General features: G+C 37.1%; 3 protein-coding genes across 4 annotated transcripts; 1 reads left to right on the forward strand and 2 right to left on the reverse strand.

Moving 5' to 3' along the window:
- The first annotated feature begins 1024 nt into the window (after window positions 1–1024).
- LOC113285857 (calmodulin-binding transcription activator 5-like) lies at window positions 1025–5347 on the forward strand. 2 transcript variants are annotated; one of them, XM_026534599.1, is made up of 10 exons: window positions 1025–1164; window positions 1669–1794; window positions 1903–2018; window positions 2122–2210; window positions 2302–2471; window positions 2575–2942; window positions 3039–3730; window positions 3824–4445; window positions 4755–5075; window positions 5155–5347. In XM_026534599.1, exons 1-10 carry the CDS (start codon window positions 1098–1100, stop codon window positions 5176–5178), a joined length of 2595 nt encoding a protein of 864 aa, XP_026390384.1. In that variant the 5' UTR covers window positions 1025–1097; the 3' UTR covers window positions 5179–5347. The 2 variants fall into 2 exon arrangements, with proteins under 2 accessions (XP_026390384.1, XP_026390385.1); XM_026534600.1 differs by lacking the exon at window positions 1025–1164 and having other exon boundaries at window positions 1680–1794; window positions 1903–2001.
- A 4572-nt stretch (window positions 5348–9919) lies between these two features.
- LOC113291046 (MADS-box transcription factor PHERES 2-like) lies at window positions 9920–10885 on the reverse strand. The gene has a single exon (XM_026540626.1). It carries the CDS (start codon window positions 10883–10885, stop codon window positions 9920–9922), a length of 966 nt encoding a protein of 321 aa, XP_026396411.1.
- A 1149-nt stretch (window positions 10886–12034) lies between these two features.
- Window positions 12035–12910, reverse strand: LOC113291048 (aspartic proteinase nepenthesin-1-like). The gene has a single exon (XM_026540627.1). It carries the CDS (start codon window positions 12908–12910, stop codon window positions 12035–12037), a length of 876 nt encoding a protein of 291 aa, XP_026396412.1.
- Between the last annotated feature and the right edge of the window lie 1551 nt (window positions 12911–14461).

Consider the following 14461-nt stretch of genomic DNA (forward strand, 5'->3'; position numbering starts at 1 on the left):
AATCATTAATCACGACCTATTCAACTTACTTTACTAACTCGTATAAAATTACCCTACAAGATACCCCAATTCAACAAAATAATTTGCTCAAGGTAGAAAAACATTTAACAGGTCATGATTAACGAACGACTACCTTTTTCGCTTTTCTCATATCACTTTTTTCTTTCCCACTAACAAAAATGAAGAAATTTCAATGCCATTCACTGACATGATGCATTTCATTATCTTTTTTTAACCATTCATTAGGTAAGAATCCTACAAGCCTATATAGCACACTCACGGTTCATGTTTTGAAAATAGATCCAAGATGAGCGAAAATTGTAGTAGACTCATTAACCACGACCTATTCAACTTACTTTCTTAACTCAGATAAAATTACCTTACAGAATACCCAACTTAATATAATAATTTGATTAAATTAGAAAAATATTTAACAAGCCGACTACCTTTTTCGCTTTTCTCATATCACTTTTTGCTTTAAGGTCTTTATAACACATTCATGATTCACGTTTTGAAAAGAGATACGAGCATAACCAAAATCTTAGTCGACCTATAAACCATGATACATTCAACTTACTTTCCTAACTCGGATATAATTACCCTATAAAATATCCCAATTCAATAAAATAATTTGCTCAAAATAGAAAAATATTTACCAGGTTATAATTAACGAGCCGACTACCTTTTTCACTTTTCTCGTATCACTTTTGCTTTTCCACATACAAAAACGAAGAAATTCCAACACCATTCATTATCTTCTTTTCTTACCATCACTAGGTAAGAAATCCTACTACAAGTCGTTAAAACACATTGATGATTCGCCAAACTCTTTCCATTTTACCCATGGACTCCTAATTCAATTAACAAATGGGGGCCCCCAACATTTCCCAAATACACTCATGTTAGTGCGAAAATAACAAAGAAAAATTACATACCGAAAAAACACAAAACTCTTTCCATTATTTTTTTTTTCTTTTCTTTAAATATTCCATTCTTAGATTTTACTTAACAATTACGCTAAAAACTAAACCCTTCTCTCGGCTCTGAACATTATTTTCGTTTCTCTTCTTCACTACTAAACCCATACAATCTTGATCATGGAAAGTAGCATCCATGGCGATAGATTAGTAGGATGGGAGATTCATGGGTTCCTTACTATGAAAGGTAAATTTCAGTACTAACCATGTTTGATTTTTTTTTTACTTTGATTTTCTTGATTCACTGGTCTGTGGTGAAAATGGGCATGTAAATTTATCTGAGTGGCACTCAGGGGATTAGAAGTTATGAGCAACGGTGAGTGAATGCACACAGAAATTCTTGCAAGAACCCTAAAGAATTAGGCCATCACAGAATTGTGCATCCTGTGAAATTGTGAATGTTTTTTTTTTTTACTTTGATTTTCTTGATTCACTGGTCTGTGGTGAAAGTGGGCATGTAAATTATCTGAGTGGCATTCAGGGGATTTGAAGTTATGATTAATGGGGAATGAATGCACACAAGAATTCTTGCAAGAACCCTAAAGAATTAGGCCATCACAGAATTGTGCATCCTGTGAAATTTTGAATGCTTTTTTTTTTGTTTTTCTTTGGATTTTTAAGTGTCAAACCTAGCTTTTTTCATTGGTATCATCACCCAATGAATGCTGACTGATTATTGTGTAATGTGTAGATTTGGATATACAGAAGTTATTGGAGGATGCCAACGAAAGGTGGTTCCGGCCTAACGAAGTTCATGCAATATTGTCTAACTACAAGTATTTTGGAATTCACCATAAACCGGTAAACCTGCCAAAAGGTAATTTGATTGCTTAAAATCTGTGCGTTTTTGTTGTTGTCAGTGTACTGTAAAATGTACTTGTGGTGGTTTTGTTGTCAAAATCTGGTTATAACATTTTGTATATAGGGGGAACTATTGTGTTGTATGATCGTAAAAAGCTAAGAGCCTTTCGCAAGGATGGGTATAATTGGAGGAAGAAGAAAGATGGGAAAACAGTTCAAGAAGGTCATGAACACTTAAAGGTGTCATTCTTTGTAGTTTTAACTTACAGTGGTAGTAAATTGAATGTTAAAATCAGGGTTATGTACTATGCCGTCTTTAAATCTTTTGTTCTTCTTTTCTCAGGTTGGCCGCGAGGAGAGGATTCACGTGTACTATGTCCATGGCTTGGATAATCCTAATTTGGCTCGTAGGTGCTACTGGTTACTCGATAAGTATGTAATGTGAACTTGATTATCCATTCTTTATTTCACCGATTGTTAAATGGGAAAAGGCGATGTCAATACTTTTTATCTTGTTTGTCAGGAAACAAGAAGACATTGTCTTTGTTCATTACCGTGAGTTAGAGCAGGTGCAAAGTTCTCCAAGTACACCTCATAATTCAAATTCTAATTCAGCTCACTGCTCGAATGCATCTGTCCCCAAGGTTTTAGCTGACGAAAAAAGCTGCTGGGAAAGTCCTGCATCTAACTCAAGTGAGTCTGGATTTCATACATTATTAGCATAGAATCCAGCTTTCTTGAATCGAGTATACTGCAACTCAGGGAAAATTTAATTTGTTAACACATTTTTCGGCAGATGGTGTCTCCTATGAGCAGCAGAATCAGTACAATGTTAGAAACTCCAAAAGTGATACAAGTGATTACTCTCAAGCAAGGAATATAACCGTTCAAACCAATGATTTTCAAAGTGCAACAGGAGATGAATCGTCATCCATGCTCATCAAAGAGATTCTGCAAAATGAAGAGAGCTTTGAAGTATTTCTGGACTCTTTTATGGCTGATGCCTCAGACCTATCAGATTTACCAGATGATTCTTCATTATTAACTAGTCACAATGAATCAGGTACATCGATGATAGTGAATCACCAGTTGCAAACTATCAAACCATTATTCACTATAACGGACATCTCTCCTTCATGGGCTTATTCAACGGAACAGACAAAGGTATTGTAACTAGTAATTGGATATGTATTGCTTATCGTAACCTGTACTGGAGATGTCCTTATGAGCTTTTTCATTTCTGTTTAATGACACTTGCAGATTATAGCAATTGGATACTTTCATGGAGCATATTTACATATTGATGATACAAGAATGTTTTGTGTCTTTGGAGATGTATGTTCTCCTGCTGAGAAGATAGCAATGGGGGTATTCCGTTGTACATCATTTCCTCGCTACCCTGGATTTGTGAATTTTTATTTGAGCCTCGATGGTTATACACCCATTAGTCAAGTACTGAGTTTTGAGTATCGCTTTCCTCCAGTAGAAAGGATGGCTTTACTAAATGAGCATCCTAAGCAGGAGGAGTTTCAACTTCAGCTAAGGCTTCTTCGCTTGCTCTTCTCTTCAAGTAACATCCTTCGCGTGCTATCAAGAAAATCAACATCAGCTTATTTAGAAACCAAGTTGCTCCCATCCGTAAGTTCTAGCATCGACAAAGACTGGGAATTCCTGAACGAATCAATTCAGCATAACAAAATCTCTATGTCACAAAGTACAAATATGTTAACGGAATTCACTTTGAAGAGCAAGCTAAAGGAATGGATTTTAGAGAGAGTGGTTGAAGGGCGTAAAACAAGTGCTCGCGATCATCATGGTCTAGGAATTATCCATCTTTGCACTCTTTTGGATTACAAGTGGGCTGTTCAACTCTATTCACGCTCAGGACTTTCATTAGATTTTCGAGATGCATTTGGCTGGACTGCCCTACATTGGGCCGCATTCTATGGGAGGTAATATTTCTTATCCTGTTTTTGGAAACTGTTTTATTAGTTAACATGAAGAAACCAATCAAATATACTCACATCATCAAATCATGAATGCAGGAAAGAAATGGTTGCGGTTTTGTTATCTGAAGGGGCGGATCCAAGTCTAGTTACTGACCCCACTTCACAATTCCCTGGAGGATGCACGGCTGCTGACATTGCATCCAGAAATGGCCACGAGGGTATAGCTGCGTATCTTGCAAAACAGGGACTGATAACACAATTTATGCTCATGTCCGTCTCTGAAAATAAAAGTGGCCCCCTTCAAACGCAAAAATCTTATTCAGTGGACCCTGGAAACCTTAGCGAAGAGCAGTTGTGTCAGAAGGATGCGTTTGATGCATACGAGATATCTACTGATGTAGCATCACGTATACAGGAAGCTTTCTGGAAGGTCCTTGTGAGCAAAACAAATAGAATGACAATTCAAGACACTGACGAAGATTATGTGACTAATGCCGACCTAGCTTCTTTAAGTTTACATTCCCCAGAAGCAATTCGCCATACACAGATGTTCGCTGAAGCATGTTATACAATGGCTGCAATGAAGATTCAACATGCTTTTCGCATCTATATGATACGGAAGAGGATGAAAGCTGCATCAAGAATCCAACACCAGTTTCTTACTTGGAGGATCCGAAAGGATTTTCTCAACAAGCGTTTGCAAGTGGTCAAACTTCAGGTAAGAACTCTCTTCCCCTCTATCTTTGTTTTACTCAAACTCATATCTCTTATAATAATGTCTACCCAACTCACACAACCATTAGAAGAATTGTTTTTAAGCGTTGGTTTAATCAAACTTAAAGTGAAACCAAGCTAGATTAGGCAATTCCAAGTGCCAGTGTTTACGGAGCTAGAAACAAGTTTCAACCAATCATTCCAAAAGTTAAAACAAACAGTTTGAACCTGGAAAAGTATCTCTATGATATTTCCAGTTGAATTTGCAGAATTTGGATTTTTAGTTCTGCCTTTTTCCGTGTTGTATGTTTAGGCTAATTTCCGAGGTCACCGAGCACGGAATCAAGTAAACAGAATTGTTTGGGCTGTTGGAGTGCTTGAAAAGGCGATTCTAAGGTGGCGTCAGAAAGGAAAAGGGCTTCGAGGACTTATTCTACCCCAATCAACTGAAAAGGTTAGAGTACAAGAGGGGATTCAGGCAGAGTATGGCCTTCACGAGGACTTCTTTTTAGACAGCCGTAAGCAGACTGAAGAACGTCTCTCGAGAGCGGTTATATGCGTCCAGTCTATGTTTAGATCGAAACGAGCTCGAGAAGAGTATCGGATGATGAAATTGACCCATGATCGAGAAAAGGTATAGTTCATTTCTTTTTAGCACAGTCAATTTATTCAGCTCCTGTAACTGATCATCTACCCATTCATTGCTTGTGCAGTTGGAGCGTCGGCAAATGCAATAGGTGAATGTACATAAGATTTGCAGCTCAGTTTAGTTTTACCAATTTTGATAGTGAAATTGCAGTAAGCAATTGGTATATACCATTTTTTATAATCCACAGGCATGTAAAAGTCTTTCCAAGACTGGTGATATTTCAAGCGACTTTCTAATTAAGGATTCCATTTTAAAAACATTGCAAATGAGAAAGTTTGATTTACATATTGCTGGTTCCTTTTAAATGAGTCTCTAGACGGCTCTCTATCTGAACAGCACTGGCGAAAAAATAAATAAAAAAGTGGAAATCTGGGGAAGCGCACACACACAGTAAACCAAACTGTGCGCTACACATCTAGTGGGCTCGCCCCCCCATTGGGGCAGGCGCAGGCTAGCCTATCGAACCTACAGTCACAGCTCCTGTAGACTTGGAACGATGCTGGATTAACTAATTTTTCTGAATAAATACTCAACTCAAGTCCTTTTATTGCCGCTGTGGGACTAAAATTCTAGCGAAAATAATAAAGTTAGAAACTTCCTCTCCGTTCCTCCTTTTAAGTCGCAACATCAATTCCTGGCAAGACCATACAAAACCTTTCAGTCTCTCTCATTTCCGTTCTAACTACTCTGTTTTGAACTCCTAGTTCTCTTCACAAATTCTCTAACCAATTTCGGGTAAAACATCTCGAGTTTCGGTGATGCAGCAACACTGATCGGCAAAATTTTATTCCCAGGAGTGGGAGAAAGAGATGAATGGCATGAAGTTTATTACATTATCATGATTTCAAAGTCTCTTTGTTCAATCTGGGGTTCAACTTTGGTTCTTTATCCATCGAAGCTCACTTAGTAATCTTAATTTCAGGTAAGGATTTTTTACAGTAAACCCTTTTGGTATATTTATTGATTTTCTGTATAGAATTTGGGGATTTTCCGTATTGAAATACCCCATAGTAAATTACTAAGCATTATACTCCATCATTGTGAAAACCCATTAGTGTTGTAATGTAGTCCACATCCAACGTTTGATGAAATGCCTCAGGAAAATGTTGTTACATAGAATTAGGTACAACACTATATGTTACTTTCACTTGGATGACATATTTGCAGTGGTTAGTTGTGGATTCTAAATGCCTTGATTGTTGATAGAGCATCTAGGTTTGTTTAGTTGCTTCCCTAATGGACGTAATTTGGTGACATTGACGGTTTTAGATTACTGGCAATACACATGGAATACGTAATTTTGGAGTAATGCGAACTAGGTGCCATGAAATGAACCGCTGGATATGTCAAATGTGAACAATTTGATACTTTTGGAAGCTCTAACAACCAGCGAATAGCTTTCAATTTTATTGTTTCTCGAAGTAGTATAGTATTACTGTTGTGAAGTCTATTTTAGTAAACTTACATATGTTCTTATTTTCAACACTGGCCTGACATCAGTACACACGAGGCTAAAAAATGTGAACAATTTGATACTTCTGGAAGCAATCCTATTCATGCAATGTACATACTTCAATGTATTACATTTTCTTCCTACTTCTGTTGATTAGAATATCTAGGGATTTGACAGATTTTCTGATCAATCATTTTGCATTTTAGTAGTTTGGGCATACCAAAAGTATGGTAAGCATCTCTGGAAGGGGTTTAATGTATTGAGTTACTTACACATTCTCTTATGGGAATGAGCCGATTGGGCAAATATGGGAATGAACCGGTTGGGCAAGTTGGAGGTTTTTTCTTTTTTTTTTTAGGAAATTGAATAGATAATCTCTTCCATGAATAGGTATTGATGTTCAAATACATTGGCCAGTTCAGTTCAGGGTTCGTACTTGTTTCCCTGATTAAATTGATCAGATTTGTACCTTCCCATCTGGCACTGATTACAGATTTGTTACATATAGTAGATATGTTTGCAGCAAACAAATGGTCTTGCCTGTTGACTAATTTAAAAGACATTGCCTTAAAGTTAAGCAGCTGACGTTTGTAGTTGTCAAATTGAGCACTGTTCTTGAATCTCTTTAATCTTGCTTTGGCATACATTTCAATTAGCAATTGTAGGATGGATTTCGAATCACTTTAAAATTCAATGTGGTGTCTGGCTCCGCTGAGATCCATTGCCCACTGGAAAGCTGCCTCAGCTCCATTCTGTTCTCTCTGCAAATTGGTGTGTTAGACCTACCAGGAGTACTCTTATTGGTTAATCCTTGATTCACTGTCAAAGTCATGTCTTTTTTAGTTGAAGCTGCATATGTTTCCGTCATTATGAAGGCTAGGTGACCTTGGGCTCACTAATTATGTTAATGCATGATCAAGTATGTGCTCCTACAGACAGAATCTACGGTTATGCTTCAACTACCAAAATATATCCAATTTAGCAGTTCTTTCTAAAATGTCGAAGTTTAGGCTTTCTTATTTCGTTATTGTGAATGTGTGATTTTATCATGATCAAGTGTGCTTGTCCACTTGCATTGGAATTCTTAGCCAGACACATCTTGTTGCTTTTCGCGGTTTTGTGTGTAGCACGTGTCAGCAACTACTATTATACCCAAAATCTCAATTTTATTGCTTGCAATTTCAATTCAGAATTCTAGTAATCATCAGTATGAATCCCAGTGCCGTTTTAAGTTAAGGTTTATTGTTGATTTAGTGATTTCTGCTTTTGTCTTAATATCCAACCGGTTGCTATAATATATCATGCTTTTTTTATTTTCGATTCAGCAATATCTGACAGGCTTTTAATGCACATTTGTGTAGGGTCTAGTGAAGCTTGAGATGCAGAAACGACCTGGAAAGCTGCACCCAACAAAGGTCAAGAAAGACGTGCTCTAACGTAACTAATAGAGGTTTAGAGAAACTGTCCGTTGAAGCACTAATATGGGATTCTGTCTTACTGCACTGAGGATGAACCGCAAGGACTCTGTCTTTAGAATAGCGTCATTGACATCTTCACGACAGAAACAACAATAAGTGGTCCTATGTAAAAGTCTTTCAAAGAGGGATATTTCAAGCGACTTTCTACTTAAGGATTCCATTTTCAAAAAATAAAAAAAAGTGGAGATCAGGGGCAGCGCACACACACAACAATAATGCGCTTGGGCTAGCCCCACATTGGTGGGGGCGTAGGCTAGCCTCTCGAACCCACAGACACAGCTCCTGTAGACTAGGGACGATGCTTAGTTGGCCACTTTTTTTGAATAAATAATGAACTCAAGTCTTTGTATTACCAGTGTGGGACTAAAATTCTGGCGAAAATAATAAAGTTAAAAACTTCCCCTCCTTTCCTCCTTTAAGTCACAACCTCAATTCCTTCCTCGCAAGACCATACAAAACCTTTTCTTTCCTTCAGTCTCTCTCATTTCCATCCTAACTACTCTGTTTTGAATTATTCTTCTTCCTCGCAAATTCTCTAAACAATTTCGGGTAAAATCGGTGATGCAGCAGCACTGATCAGAAAAATCTTATTCGAAGGAGTGGGAGAAAGAGATGAATGAATCTACCTTTACATTATGATTTCAAAATCTGTTTGTTCAATATGAGGTTCAATTTCAGGTAAGGATATTACAGTAAACCTTTTTCGTATATTTACTTATATTTTCTGTATAAAAGTTAAGGTCTATTGTTGATTTGGTGGTTTTCTGTCTTGTCTTGTTGTAGTATTTTTCGTGTATTGTAAAACAAAAGCGCAAATTATTGTTTCATATTGATCGATCAATGCAATAGACTTATGAAAATTACAGATGAGAAGTGAAGTTTAGAGAAGTGCTCTACAATACGGGCATAAAAATCGCTGCTGATCAATCCACTTATCCAGACACGCTTTGTGAAACACATGACAACATCTAGACAGCTCTCTGACCTCATCAGTTGTCTCCAAACAGTCCAAGCATATAGGGCATATCAAAGGATCTGCTTCCTCAACCTTCTTCTCCAGTTTCCTAAGTAAGTCCCCAAATTTCATTACCGGTAACTTCCTTTTAACTAATTCTCTTTCGTCTGTAGTGCATATTCTCGCGTAGTAATCTGCCAGTCTTGTCGCAGAGTTGTACACATCTCCCTCAATTCGTGCAGCTGCATGCAAAATATTTTCTGCGTCAAATTCCTCAGAGGCTAGTTGCCTCTCAATAGATTGAATTAATCTACCAATCATCCTCTGACTAGTTCCAGCAGCAGTTACTCCAGTTCTCCAATCCATGTTGGAGAAAGAATAATTAGGCTGCAGTCTAATATCAGTCAGGCGCTGGCTGCTTTATATACAAGTGCCTTTGCTTCCTAATCCATGTGGGCTTGGGAATTTACAGTATATGTTAATCTCGGTTAAATATGTCTTAGATAATGAAACATATTTTGAGGCATACTCAAGGTTCCGCTGATAACCTATGTTTTTGCCTAGGTTCGGCTGATAATTTTTTAGCCGAACTTAGACAGATGTATGCCTCAAAACAGGTTTCTAGATAATAATGACTGAGATTTTCTTGTATTGAAAATATTTTCGGGAGAAACTGATGCCAAAATCAAGACATAAATTCGTTTGCAAGAAAAATGAATAAATAAATAAATAAATGCTGTAATAACAAAAAATCAATAATTTCGTTCGCAAGAAAATGAAAAAAATAAAATAAATACTGTAATAAAAAAATGGGTTTAGAGTTAACCAAAAGGAAAAATGAGCCTAGTTCAGTAATAGCAAAAACCTAGTGTTTATATATACACACCGAGGTACGTAGTAGTACTTCAAAATTTTGAGTTTTACTAGCTAGTCGTGGAAACTTCTAGTTATTAGTTTGATGATCCTGAAAACCAAACTGCCAACTGGGGGACTGCTGAGACGAAAATCCTGATGACATGAATTGCTGTTGGTGATGCGTCTGAGGTGTGTTCATGAATTGAAATTGCTGCTGCTGCATTTGAAACGGAGGTATCTGACCCAATGAATGATACATGGATGCTGTCGACATCATAGGTGAACCCATATGTTGATTTGGGTAATAAAATTGATTCCCCATACTTACGTATCCATAACTGGATCCTATCACTGGCTTCACAAACATAGGCGTGGAAAGATTTTCATCCTTTGTGGTATTAAGATGGTGATACTCCATTGGTGAAGGATAACCGAATGGTTGTGAATGCATATTAATATCCTCGCTTCTCCACAGAGTGTCATGATCATAGTTATTATTGTAAGTGTTTGAAGCTTGGTAAGGAATCTGATCTGGTACTACTGAATTGGGGAACTCAGCTATCCTTTTGCTACCACTATCCTTGGTAACGCCACTACTATTCATAGGTTTCATCGAGTTGATTCTTTGTTCAACCAATTCCTTCTTAGCATCCAAGCTGTGGTAAAGTTGTTGAAGTTGTTCAACTGTGACCAGATCATCCAACGGCAACTCTTGGTTTTTCTTTCTTAGATTAACGAGTTCAGCCTCGGACTTCCTCTTTTGATCTTCAAAGAAATTCTTAATAGTAAGAGTTCTTTTGACTTTGTCCTCCTCTGGGACTTGTTGATACCTCTTAATGATCTCATCGACTTTATCAAGTTCTGGAGGAAATGTCTCAACTTCAACAGGACGGTCACCATGCTTAGGTCCGTAGACGATCATCAATGTATCAACACCACACAGTTTGTTGAATTCATCTAACTTCTTTAACAATCCCTTCTTTCTTTTGAAATAAGTCGAGTTACGTGATTTTTCTTTCGCTATAAGTTCCATCTTGAGTTTTGCACGTCCCATCTTGTCGCTGCTTCACTAGAAACTAGCACGCCAAACCGGAAACAAAAATCAAAAGAATCAGACGTCTGATTCATAAATATCAAAAGCACAAACCCGTTTGTAATGAACAATAGGGTTTGACAAAAAGAAAAGGAAAATACAGTAAAGATTTATGGTTATTCCAAAACTGGCATGGCATGCATATATGACATTAGAACCAAATACAACAAGTGCGCAGTAAGGAAAAAAAAAGGTCATTAATGTTTTTTCTACTGTTGTTAAACACTAATCAATATCGATCTTAACATTGATGCAACATCAGTAATAAATAAATAAAAGTATATATATCATATCAAGAGAGGGAGACAAGGAAAGAAGAAGTTAATACCTTAGAACTGCACCACCGGAGGTCTCTCCTTTGTTAATTTTAGATTGAAAATCACAAAACAGAGTAATTTTCTTTCTTTGGCTGAATTGTTTATGCGGAAACTTTTTTCATCTATATAAAGGAGATGAAATTAAGAGACAATGGGAGCTTATTCCCTATTATGGACATTACCATATATAAATGTATACAAGCATTAAATGCACCGTAAATGTTTTTGTCCGATTTATGGAAGTTTCCAAATATCCGAGTATAAGTAATAATTAGTCTTGCGGTAATTTAGTTAAGTAATTAATGGGCATGTGCTAATTAACCCCAATTGACAGAAATTGACCGGATTCAGCCAGAATGTGGCCTTCACGAGGACTTCTATGCTTAGGTCCAAACGAGCTCAGGAAGAGTATTGGATGATGAAGGTGGACCCATGATCGAGAAAAGGTATCATTCATTTTTTTAGCACAATTGCTTGTGCAGTTGGAGCATCATATAGCTTTAGGGAATTAACTTAGCCGATAAATGCAATAGCCAGGTGGAATGTACATTAGTTGCATCTCATTAATTAGTTTAGTTTTACACTTGTGATGGCAACGTACGTTGTACATTCCACCTGTAAGAGCAAGTCCTATGGTGGAAAAATCTTCTTACAGTCTATGGTGCTTTTTATTTTCGGTTCAGCAATGTCTGACAGGCTCTTAATGCAAATTTCTCGAAAATAATAACTTGTTTATTACTATATATTATTATTAAGCTGAAAAAACTAATAATGGTAAAAGAAAAAAAAAATATTAGTTAGGTGGTAATCCACATTCCCATGACCTCCACGAGAGTGTCTTATTCTGAAAACCGAACGAGAACTTGTTATTAGTTTGTTGCTTAGCTCCCAAAATGTTTAATGCAGGATCTGTGCCATTATTACGCATAATCCCAAGACACAAATGAGGATCTTCCTTCTCTTCGATATGGAAATGACCAAATGGATCGATTAGAAGCTGAGCTCCTGTTTCGTTCCCGCAATCAGCTGCTTCATCTGGATACTCGTTATCTTGCAAATATAGTGTCATTAATGGGAGGTTAGACGGGAAACCATTTGGTATATGCCAACACAAATCCAAGTGGTGTGATGATGCATCCATCTCCGGTAAGCCAAGAGTTTTCATATAATCAACAAATACTTGTCTCATACGATCATAGACATCATTGGCGAAGTAACTTATGGACGTTCCAGAATCGATAATGAATCCACCATGCCCGTTCACACGGTCGAATTTACCCCGTTCAAAACCTAGACATTTAGAATCTACTTGAATATCCGCCAACTTCAAGAAATAGCTTCTGGCGTCTGTTTCCACAATCGGAGTTATTTGAACATGGCCACTGACGGGGAGTAGTGCGTCATCCCCAAACATCAATTTACCTGGATATTCAGGTGGCCCGAAATGCCAATCTGCCAAACAATAGCCAAAACGTTGCTGAGGAGCGAACTGAGAAGTGAACGAACGACGACCCGGGCCTAAACCGAATACACCACTGATCTTGTTGTCGGGATTTTCTTCGAAGCCAAATCCTACGGTTCCATATGCACAACCAAACACAACGTCGTCTAGGACCGTATGTTTACCTCCCACAGGTACACCTTCGAAAACAAAACAATCTGTCGACATAAATCCTTCAACATGCACATCTGGACTATCCCATTCTTTGAATTTGCAATGATTATGATTACATTCATAAGATTTAAACAATGGGTGGTCACAAGGAAGCAATTTGTATGAAGCAGAGTCACGGGGATTTTACAGAGGCTGTTTCTGATTAAAACAGCCAATGCAACCATCACACTGAAGCCAGGTAAGGTCAGCAGCGGTATCTAAAATCAAGTATTGATCGTGGTCCGACAGTGCAACATTAAGTTCCACTACGTAATTTGTTGATTCGTATAATAACGAAGGTTGGTGATATGTGGGTTCAGATTCAGAAGATGTTGAATAACTCATCAAATGATTAGCTCGAAGCTTTGAACGATGAATGATTTGTCGGAATTTTTTCAAAGCGGGTAAGGTTGTTTGATTCAATGGAGTCCCTGTGAATGAGGTTGAGAGTGAGATCGGATGGTTTCTTATTATTATCGGATGAGTGACTGAATGAGATCATGAAAAGAATGTAAAAGAGAATTTTGATGCCCATTTTTGTTGATTTGGGGAGGAAGAACAATATCGGGTCGAAGAGCAATCATAAGCTCATTTTTATATTGGTTTCAAAAATTATATTTATGGTAAATTTTTCCTAATATTAGATGAATATTATTCGCAAAATAAATATTTTATTAAAAAATCTTAATAATAAACGGAATTAATTATTTTTTACAATATTATAAGAAAATTGTAAAGAAATTACTGTGTTTGAGAAAATATTTTGTTGTTTCGATTTTGTTGTTAAATAATTAGCTGACATTATTCGTGAAACTCTCTCTTTGCTTTGGTGATAAAAGTTACTAGTTTGCCACTACAACTAGGCTTATTCTCTTACTTATTGGAAAAAAGATCAATCTTATTCAGGCAACGCAATGTATTCATCTCTTTTTTGTCACCTTAAACTTCCGATTCTTGTAACTGATTCAAGGATTAAATCATGGATTATCCAATTTTATGGATATGCCCCATCCGTTTTAAAACATCTTTCTGGACTTGTCTTTTTTTTTTTTTACCGGAAGTAAGTACCATAAAAAATGCCTAATACGTTTCATCTGATGTTTTAGAATTATTACAGAAATCTGAGAGATATCAGTGAGGCCGGCCGACGGTGTTAAACTATCACAGATCTGATCACATCAGAAATGGGTTGTTGTTATGAATGGAATTTTGGGTTTAAATCCGAGGAAATTCAAGGTCAATATAGTGGTAATCCTGTGGTTTTGAGTGATTCCAGTTTAATAGTGTTCCACACTTAACAATCAATTGTCAATGTAAATGGCAGTCTGAACTTTACTCACCTAATTGTTTTTCAATCAGACTGGAGTAGCTGTGCTTGGTCAAGGGTTGTTCCTGGGCATGACCTTATGACGAGTTGAAAGCAGTACAATTAGGTGTTCAGCTTTCCCGAACAGAAATGATAAGCATCGGTGGATATTGCCACAGTGTCACAAGATTTTTTCTAAGATTCATATACTAAAGCGACAGTTTTCCAATCTGCAACTTAACATATAGAAACTAAAATCA

Source organism: Papaver somniferum, chromosome 6, assembly GCF_003573695.1.
Source record: "Papaver somniferum cultivar HN1 chromosome 6, ASM357369v1, whole genome shotgun sequence".
Lineage (NCBI taxonomy): Eukaryota > Viridiplantae > Streptophyta > Magnoliopsida > Ranunculales > Papaveraceae > Papaver > Papaver somniferum.

What these genes read in the sequence shown, in the direction of transcription:
- LOC113285857 (XM_026534599.1), top strand. Translation starts at nt 1,098, where the DNA reads ATGGAAAGTAGCATCCATGGCGATAGATTAGTAGGATGGGAGATTCAT. An exon ending in TGCTACTGGTTACTCGATAA is followed by an intron (nt 2,211 to 2,301) that starts GTATGTAATGTG and finishes CTTGTTTGTCAG; the next exon opens with GAAACAAGAAGACATTGTCT. An exon ending in TGACCCATGATCGAGAAAAG is followed by an intron (nt 5,076 to 5,154) that starts GTATAGTTCATT and finishes TTGCTTGTGCAG; the next exon opens with TTGGAGCGTCGGCAAATGCA.
- LOC113291046 (XM_026540626.1), bottom strand. Translation starts at nt 10,885, where the DNA reads ATGGGACGTGCAAAACTCAAGATGGAACTTATAGCGAAAGAAAAATCA.
- LOC113291048 (XM_026540627.1), bottom strand. Translation starts at nt 12,910, where the DNA reads ATGTCGACAGATTGTTTTGTTTTCGAAGGTGTACCTGTGGGAGGTAAA.